At 41.0% G+C, this 9,551-nt stretch overlaps 1 protein-coding gene across 1 annotated transcript; it reads left to right on the plus strand.

Annotated features, from left to right (window-relative positions):
* The first annotated feature begins 6,397 nt into the window (after nucleotides 1-6,397).
* On the plus strand, nucleotides 6,398-8,175 carry LOC130471358 (uncharacterized). Its single transcript, XM_056841420.1, has 2 exons — nucleotides 6,398-7,243; nucleotides 7,855-8,175. Exons 1-2 carry the CDS (start codon nucleotides 6,398-6,400, stop codon nucleotides 8,173-8,175), a joined length of 1,167 nt encoding a protein of 388 aa, XP_056697398.1.
* The last annotated feature ends 1,376 nt before the right edge of the window (nucleotides 8,176-9,551 follow it).

Below are 9,551 nucleotides of genomic sequence, written 5' to 3' on the forward strand. Positions count from 1 at the left end.
TCTTAAACGGCGTTTTAACAGAAACTGTGTTTATGACACAGCCTGAAGGTTTTGAGGATCCAAAGAATGCTAAAAAGGTATGCAAGCTAAAGAAGTCAATCTACGGATTGAAGCAGGCATCCAGGAGCTGGAATATACGTTTTGATGAAGCAGTAAGTGACTTTGGTTTCATCAAGAACGCAGACGAATCTTGTGTATACAAGAAGGTCAGTGGGAGCAAAATTGCTTTCCTAGTATTATATGTCGACGACATATTACTTATCGGAAATGACATTCCTATGTTGAACTCTGTCAAGATTTGGCTTGGGAAATGTTTTTCGATGAAAGATCTAGGAGAAGCACAGTACATATTGGGCATCAAGATTTACAGAGATAGATCTAAAAAGATGATTGGACTTAGTCAAAGCACTTATATCAATAAGGTGCTTGATAGGTTCAAGATGGCAGACTCCAAGCGAGGCTACCTACCCATGTCTCATGGAATAACTCTAAGCAAGACTCAGTGCCCAAAAACACTTGATGAGCGTAGACGAATGAATGGGATTCCACATGCATCATTGATTGGTTCAATAATGTATGCTATGATATGTACACGCCCGGATGTTGCGTACGCACTCAGTGCTACGAGCAGATACCAGTCAGACCTAGGAGAGGCGCATTGGACTTCTGCCAAGAATATTCTGAAGTACCTGAAAAGGCACAAAGATGACTTCCTGGTCTATGGTGGAGATGATGAATTAATTGTTAAAGGCTATACGGACGCAAGTTTCCAAACCGACAAAGATGATTTCAGATCACAGTCTGGGTTTGTCTTCTGCCTCAACGGGGGTGCAGTAAGCTGGAAAAGTGCTAAGCAAAGCACCATTGCGGATTCTACAACTGAAGCGGAGTACATTGCTGCATATGAAGCAGCAAAGGAAGCTATATGGCTAAGGAAGTTCATAGGTGAACTTGGTGTTGTCCCCTCCATTAAAGGACCAATAGCCCTGTATTGTGATAATAACGGAGCTATTGCACAGGCAAAGGAGCCTAGACACCACCAGAGAGTCAAGCATGTACTTCGTAGATTTCACCTTCTACGAGAGTTCGTTGAAAGAAAAGAAGTCGAGATAAACAAGATTGGAACTGATGACAACATATCAGATCCATTGACTAAACCTCTGCCGCAGGCGAAGCACAACTCGCACACTGCAGCTATGGGAATCAAGCATATTGGAGAATGGCTTTGATATCCCTGTTTAATGTTTTAAAGTTTTAGAGTTTAAATCTTTGTAAAACATTATTTGTTAATCATTCACAATAAATGAAAAGAATTCATTTTTTCCATTTAATTTGTGGTTTATTAAATGATGAGTCCCTTCAATTTGACGATGTATTCAAGATAGACTGTCAGGACCAGTCCTGTGACTAAGAAATGTCTATCAAGTGAACTTGAATGTCAAAGGTTGAAAATGGTCCCTAGTCGGAGTTTTCTATAAAATTGGACGCATAGAAAACGTTAGACGACTAGAATGCAAGATGACTAGTAGTTCTGTTTCTTGAACTATGTGGACATGGCAATGTCATAATCATTTGCATAGATACTTACTTTGGGAAGACTAGTATCGGACAAGACCTATGAAACTTTACTGTAAGAGATGAAAATCTGTCATAAGTAAATTTCATTAAAATTATTAGACACTAAATCCTCAATACCTGAGTGATTTGAGATTACATGTTTGAGAACTGGTTGCTTTGACGTTGACCAACCGTCGCATCGTAAAAGGAGGCTATAAAGGCAACGCTCAGGTAATCACCTATCAAACGAAGTCTAATCTCAAGATCGCAAGATTGGGATTGTCCTCCCATAAATCGGGATGAGATGCTTAAAAGTTGTACAAGGCCACTCGGAGAGCTAGAAACTGTGAAATGCATGGCCGTGCTCGGATGAATCATAGGCTATGATTATCTGTTTATTTGATAAGTTGAACTCTGAAACCGAGGAACACCTCTGAACATAATAAGGATGACAACTCTTACCTTATGTTCAAGAGCAAGCATCGAGCGACAAAGGAATTCGGAAATGCACACTTGTCCCTAAGGACAAGTGGGAGACTGAAGGAAATAATGCCATTGGGCCAAGTATGCATTCAATGTTAAGTCTAATAAATGCGGTTCAGTATTAATTAACAAGTTAATAATTCAGTGAGATCAAGTGAACTGAATGCCTGACTAGAGGCCGCTTCAGTTCAAGTGGAATTAATTATATTAATCCACAGCTTACTCTTGACTGAACCCGTAGGGTCACACAAATAGTACGTAAACGGATCAAGTATTTAATGGCATTAAATACTCCATCTATGGATATTCGGAATCGACGGATCTTGGTTTCAGTGGGAGCTGAGATCGTCACAGGCAAGAAATGAATACTCCGGAAACGATGATATTGCCGGAAACGGAAATATGGATCGTATCGGAAATATAAATATTATCCAAGTCGTAGATGTTGCCGGAAACGGAAACATGGTACGTATCGGAAAATATTATCGGAAATGGAAATATTGCCGGAATCGGAAATATTGCCGAAAACGGAAATATTGTCAGAATCGGAAATATTATCGGAATCGGAAAATAATTCCGGAAACGGAAATATTAAATATTTGTTTGAAACGGAAATTGATTCCGGAATCGGAAATATTAAATATTGTTCGTATCGGAAATGAATTCCGGAACCGGGAATTTAATCGGAAGCGTATCGTACGAATAAACATCGGACGAGCTTGCTAGACGCAAGGCCTAGCACGAAGCTAGGCCCAACGCCTAGCAAAGCCCGCGCGCGACCAAAGCAAGCAAAGCCCAAACGCGAGAGCAAGGCCAGCAGGCGCGCGCCCCTCGTGGGCTGCGAGCACTTGCTGGGCCTGGGCTCAGCGCGCGCGCGCGCATGGCGCCCCTCGTGGGCTGCTGCGCCTGCGTGTGTGTTTGTGCTTGCGTACGAAACCTTGATCGGTTAGGATTCGTATAAGTTTGATTTCCTAAATCTACTAGATAAATTAAGTGATTGAATTTTAGATTAATTCAGATTCACTAAATCGTTTCCTAGTAGGATTCTAATATCCGATACCCATGCCCTAGAAATAGGTGATCAATGCTCACAATTTAAATCGAGTATTCAAGTATTCAAAGTGATTTTTGAGAGCAAAAATTCAGTCATACAATTGCCTATATGTGCCGAAAATTCTAAGTACCTTAAGGGCGATCCTAGTTGGTCAAGCTTAAGGCGGATCCGGACGTGCTGTGGACTATCTACGGAGGGACGACACTTGGAGTCCTAAAGACTTGTTCTTGTTCGGTTCGGGCGCAGCTAGGGAAGGCATGCAACAAAGTGTATGCATCTAAACTATGCTAAATGATTATGTGTAAATAATATGCTTTCATGGCTTTATGGTTTTTCCGCATGATTTATGAATTGTCATATGTATCATAACCTAACAAGAACCTACCTTTAACCCCTTTTCTGTCCTTGAATCCCTAGAATCTAGGGAGTTGGAAGATGAACAGCAGATTGAAATGCTTTCTCCCACCCAATCCATGACACGCAACCCACAACCACCCTCGAAACCCAACACTACCACTGATACAACCTTACCTCTAAAACCAACCTTTACACTACCCCGTAATGATGATAATACACGGAACCCAACCACAAATTCAAACCACACTCAAATAACCTTAGCTTCCCAAGACACTCTCAAAAACATAAATCAACACCATGAAATCCCACCAAACCACATCACCACAATCCTCAACCGGGAGCACATCCTCCACCACATTGTCAGCCTCACCACCAAAACCACCAAGAATGGGGTCGGAACCACTAGTGCTCCTCCGTCGTCCGGCCTTACCTCTGAAACCAGAAATCAACCTCCACAAAACTTTCTACCTACTACCATGCCAATTCCAACTCCAAGAACTATCACTACAAGAAGTCAAGCAGTTGATCCTCAACCCGAAAAGTGCTCCGCCGGAAGTGGACGACCTTCTAATGTATACAGGGGAGGAAGACTTCGAAGTGGCTCACCTCCCTCAACTCTACGACGAGATCACCTACCTCCGGTGATGGGAATCTTTATGGAGTGGCTGCTCAAGAAAGAGGTCGAAGTAGAACGAGAGGAAATCGATCTCCTTCACAACCTGGGACCTTGGATCGACCCTTACCCTCTCCTCCCAAAGTGGAGGCAATTTGCTCAACTGAGAAACGCTCCGATCAAGGTGATGGCTGCATGCAACACCAATTCCCTGATGGCCATGTCAATCTTACCGATGCTAAAACAAATCACTCTCCAAGTGAACTGGGAAGAGGTAAGAGGAAAAATAAACCTAAGGGTTACAACGATTCGGGTGATTCCTCAAAGGGACAAGTGGGTATGTCTAATAACTCACGAAGAGATCGATCCAAGGTGGGAGGCTCAAACGGCAAAAGTCAAGGCGATGAAACGCCAACCCCAACTGCCGTATAACATGTCAGTCATCTACTGGAACGCTAGAGGGATAGGGAGGAAGTCCTTCAACCCAAACTTCCGCCACCTGATCAACCCACAAACCAGACCTAGTTATCATTTCTGAAACCCAAGATGGTCGAGCAAAAACCGATAGGATTATGGGCAACCTGCCGTTTGACTCTTGGTATTTGGTCGAGCCGGAGGGAACTGCTGGTGGCATTCTCCTGATGTGGAGGACAGACCGTATCAATGTCCACATCATCAACAAGAATCGTCAAGGAGTCCATGGTCTTATCGAGGTAACACAAATTAATACTTCTTTCTTTATGTCAGCTATTTATGCTAGTACAGATTTTGTTTTGAGGAAAAATTTATGGTCAGATTTGATATTGCATCAAATATGGTTTTGCCTTGGATTGTTATTGGGGACTTTAATGAAATAGTGAGCCAAAATGAAAAATGGGGGGGGGGGGGGGGGGAGACCAGTTAATCGAAGAAAAGCATCACTTTTTGCCCAAACAATGAGTACTTGTAATTTGAATGATCTTGGTTATAATGGCTCAAAATTTACATGGACAAATAAAAGAAAACATTATCCGATTAGGGCTTGGGGCAACTCTTTATGGGCTTCGAATTTCCCAAACTCGTCCATTTGGCATCTACCTCCTATCACCTCTGATCTTGATAGGGTTTGGCATCTTCCGTTTTGAACCAATGTGGATTTCGGACCCAACATACCAAAATCAGGTCAACCATGTGTGGGAAACAAATGTAGGGAAAACACTAGAAAAATTGGAAGTATTAAGTAAACATCTAATCCAATGGAATAAAGAAGTGTTTGGAAATGTGTATGCGAGGAAAAAGAGAGTTTTAGCTAGGCTAAAGGGAACCCAATTGTGCATAGATAACAACCGGCCTCAAGATTTCATCAAGACCTTCTAATTAAACTTCAGGAAGAGTTCTTACTCATCTTGGAATTGGAAGAGAGTTTGTGGCTTATGAAAAGTAGAGCTGGCTGGGTAGTCCATGGGGAAAGAAAACAAACTTTTTTCATAGAAAAGTAAAGGTTAGGAGGCAAAGGGGTAGAATTAGAACCCTAAAGAATGAGGTGGGCCAAGAAATTTGTGATCAGGGAGAGCTTGTAGACCATATAAGAAACTTTTACATTAAGCTTTACTCTTCTGAGCAAGTAGACTGTGATAGAACTCAACCAAACACTAATGCAACAGTTAACCTCGCCAACCCTCCTTCTGACTTAGAAATTAGGAATGCCCTTTTCTCAATGAAACCGTTGAAAGCGCCTGGCCCAGATGGGTTCCACCCTATCTTTTTTCAGAAAGCATGGGAAACCATAGGGGGGAGGTGTGTGAGACTATTCGAAGCTGGTTTGGGACCAAGTGTGTACCACCTAAGTTATGTCATGCCCTTATTTGCCTTATCCCAAAGCAAGACCATCCAGAAACAGTAAAAAAATTACGACCCATTAGCCTCTGTAACACCCTTTATAAACTAGTCACTAAGGTTATTGTGAACAGGATCAAACCCCTATTTCCATATTGGATTAGTGAAACTCAGAATAGTTTTATCAAAGGGAGGGGAGCGGATGTCAATCTAGTTGTGGCCACAGAGGTTCTCCATAGCATGAATAAGAAAAAGGGAAATGGGACTGGTTTGTTCTAAAAGTACATTTGGAGAAAGCTTATGATCGTCTTGAGTGGAGTTTCATCCGTAGTTGTCTAATTAACCTTAACATTGACGAGGCTACAACCTCCTTGATTATGAACTGTGTATCAAATGCTTCATCTTCGATCCTGATTAATGGGGGTAAAATTAATAATTTCAATCATTTGAGAGGTTTGAGACAAGGGGACCCAATGTCCCCTTATATCTTTAAAATTTGTCTAGACTACCTATCCCAAATGATTTTCCAAGCTTGTGAGGAGAAGAGTTGGAAACCCTTTGAAATGGGAAGAAAGAGAATCACTGTTTCTCACTTGCTTTTCGCGGATGACTTATTATTATTTGGTAGAGCAGATGATAGTACGACCTCAACCCTAAGAGAAGTGCTTGATAGTTTTTGTAGTGTTTTGGGTCAGAAAGTTAATGAGGAAAAGAGTAGGCTGATTTTTTCACACAATACCCCTAACCAACATAAAACATGGTTCCAAGAGTTGATCAATGTGAAGGAGAGTTCTTCTCTAGGGTTATATTTAGGTCTTCCGCTCTCCCATAAAAAGCCCACTAGGAATTCTATTCAATTTGTGGTGGAAAAGAGGAAAAAACTTGCAAATTGGAAGACGACATGTCTCTCTAGAGCAGGGAGACTTTGCCTTATTAGGTCAACCCTCAACACCATCCCGCACTACTATATGCAAGCTAACTACCTCCCTAAAGCAACCTTGAATGACCTAGACAAAATTATTAATGACTTCCTGTGGGGGCATTCGGAAAATAAAAGGAAACTTCACCTAGTGGCCAAGGAAGACATGTTCAAACCAAAGGATCAAGGAGGGCTAGGCATCAGATCCCATGAAAAGTTAAATGCTAGTGCAATGGCTAAGTTAGGATGGAAACTGAGTCAGGGGGAGGAAAATCTAGCTTATCGTTGCATACATGCTAAGTATGTGCATGCAAACCATGTCACCAAATTTTCAAATGGTTCCCCTATTTGGAAGAGTGTAGGAAAAGACTGGGATCTCCTAGCTTCCAATAGTGTATGGGAGGTGGGAAACGGGGAAAACATCCACGTATGGACTGAAAATTGGGTAGGTCTTGACTCACTTAGATCGCTCATCCATAGACCGCTAAATCGAGGGGAGGGGGATAGGATGTTATCTGAGTACATTACTCATAATCAGTGGGACTTTCAAAATCTCTCCTTTGTGCTTCCCCCCTCCATTCTAGATCGTATCAATAGTCTGATCCCTAATCCAAATCCAATCAGGCCGGATAAGCCTACTTCCCCCTTTCTTTATGCTACAAGTTCTCCCTTGCCCAAGCATACAAAGCAACAATCTCTTCCCATTCCAAAACAGATGTCAACTCGTTATGGCAGGCGAAAATACCTCCCAAATATAGCTTCTTCATGTGGCTAGCTTCGCGTGACCGCCTACCTCATAGGAAACTCCTTCACATCAGACAAATCCTCCCAAATCCAACCTGTGCAAACTACCTTCAAAATAATGAAGATTCCATCCATGTGCTTCGTGACTGCCTCTTTTCTTGTAATGTTCGGACTTGCACCAACCCCCCACCTGAGTTCTAGTTGGGTGACGAGAAGAAGTGGCTCAAAACTAACTTCTCGAACCCTCGCACATATCTAGGGATTAAATGGAATATGTTTTTTCCATTCCTTTGTTTTGAAATCTGGAAGCAGAGAAACAAATTTGTTTTCGAAGGGAAGGCCCATGATCCACCAAACATAGTTCTCAATAGAGCTACTACCTTAGCCTTGGAATTTCTGAAGGACCAGCACCAAAGTGTTGCCCCTTCTCCGGCTATCTACTCTCAATCGGATGACTTAAGAAATATAGTCCATGTAAATGTTGATGCTTCTTTTGTCAAACATGATACTCCCTCTAGCATTGCAGGTGTTGTAAGAGATTCCACTGGGAATTGGTTGTTGGGTTTCACAAAGTTAATTTATGCAGTATCCCCTCTCCATGCGGAACTACTAATCATTCAAGAGGCTCTATAGATAACACGAAATGAACGTTAGGATAACATCCACATCCTTTCGGATTGCCTAAGAGCCGTCAACGTGCTTACAGAGAACAACAACAACTCACTGTTTGTCTACTACTTTTGATGCATGCAGGGAGCTGCAGGAGGATTTTACAGGCGTTAGCTATTACCATGTGCCGAGATCGCAAAACAAAGTAGCGGATGGATTAGCCAAGCATTGTAGAAAGGATAGCTTAGACTTGAATGTAACTAGGACGTTTCCCCACCCCCCTAGTTACTCTTTGCAGCAGTTACTTTTGGATTGTAATGAACTTTATGACAATATTTAAGTAATGCTTGGGTACCGTAGTTAACCAAAAAAAAAAAGTAGAGACCTAATATCTTTGTCGGGAAAAAGGATGTTGGTATGGATTGGGCTTTTGTTTGTATGAATTGGTACGAATCTTTATGATAAGTAGATCAGCAAATTTAAGTACTACTGCCTCTGTTCCAAACTTATAGTCTTATTTGACTAAAAATACAGATTTTAAAAAAAGTGGAATCAAGTGTGTGGGAAATTGAAATATGGTACTCCCTCCGTTCGTAAATAAGCGTCACTTTTTCATTTTTGGCGTTCCCTTATAAGTGTCATTTTTCTATTTTTTAACATGTACTTTTCCCACTTTTCCATACACTTTTCACACTTTTCCATCACTTTTCTCACTTTTCTATAAATCATAATTACTTTTACTTACACATTCTACACTTTTCCACTTTTTAATCCCCACATACACTTTTATTTGTACTTTATTCAATTAAACAATTATCTACTTTATCCTTTTCCCAAAAAAACATTCTGAATCATTAATTCTTACACACTTTACAATTTTCTTAAGCACCGTGCCGAGACCCAAAAGTGACACTTATTTAGGAACGTAGGGAGTACATTTATGATGAAAAAGTAGACTATACGGAGTAGTACATGTAAAAAGAATAAAGTACATGAGGAAGAAAAAATAGTACGGAGTACATGTTAAAAGGAATAAAGTACATTTTCATTTTGTTTTGTGGTTCCAAATGAGGGTAACATGGGAAATTTTTTGTGTTCAAATAAGGAAATATGACTATAACTATGAGACGCCCGATTTAGAAAACAGGACTATAATTTGGGGACAGAGGGAGTAATCAACGCACGGTTAATAGACCAAAACAGACACGGCCATCGTTCTTCTTGGTTTTAACTTCTACTAAACTGGTTGGTGTAAATAAGTTGGACTTAGTACATTTTAAGTTCATCTTACCTATTTCATGAAAGCTTCCAAGAGGTTGCTTCTTACCTCATTGGTCATTTCTCTGTTTTCTATCTCCCTCAGTTTAGGATGAATCGATAATAATGAGACTAATTCCACA

The sequence above is a fragment of the Spinacia oleracea genome, chromosome 4 (assembly GCF_020520425.1).
Source record: "Spinacia oleracea cultivar Varoflay chromosome 4, BTI_SOV_V1, whole genome shotgun sequence".
NCBI lineage: Eukaryota > Viridiplantae > Streptophyta > Magnoliopsida > Caryophyllales > Amaranthaceae > Spinacia > Spinacia oleracea.

Excerpts from the sequence above, each read along its gene's own strand:
- LOC130471358 (XM_056841420.1), top strand. The coding sequence starts at position 6,398 with ATGATTTTCCAAGCTTGTGAGGAGAAGAGTTGGAAACCCTTTGAAATG. Across the intron at positions 7,244-7,854 it reads ACGTATGGACTGAAAATTGG|AGAAACAAATTTGTTTTCGA; the intron begins GTAGGTCTTGAC and ends ATCTGGAAGCAG.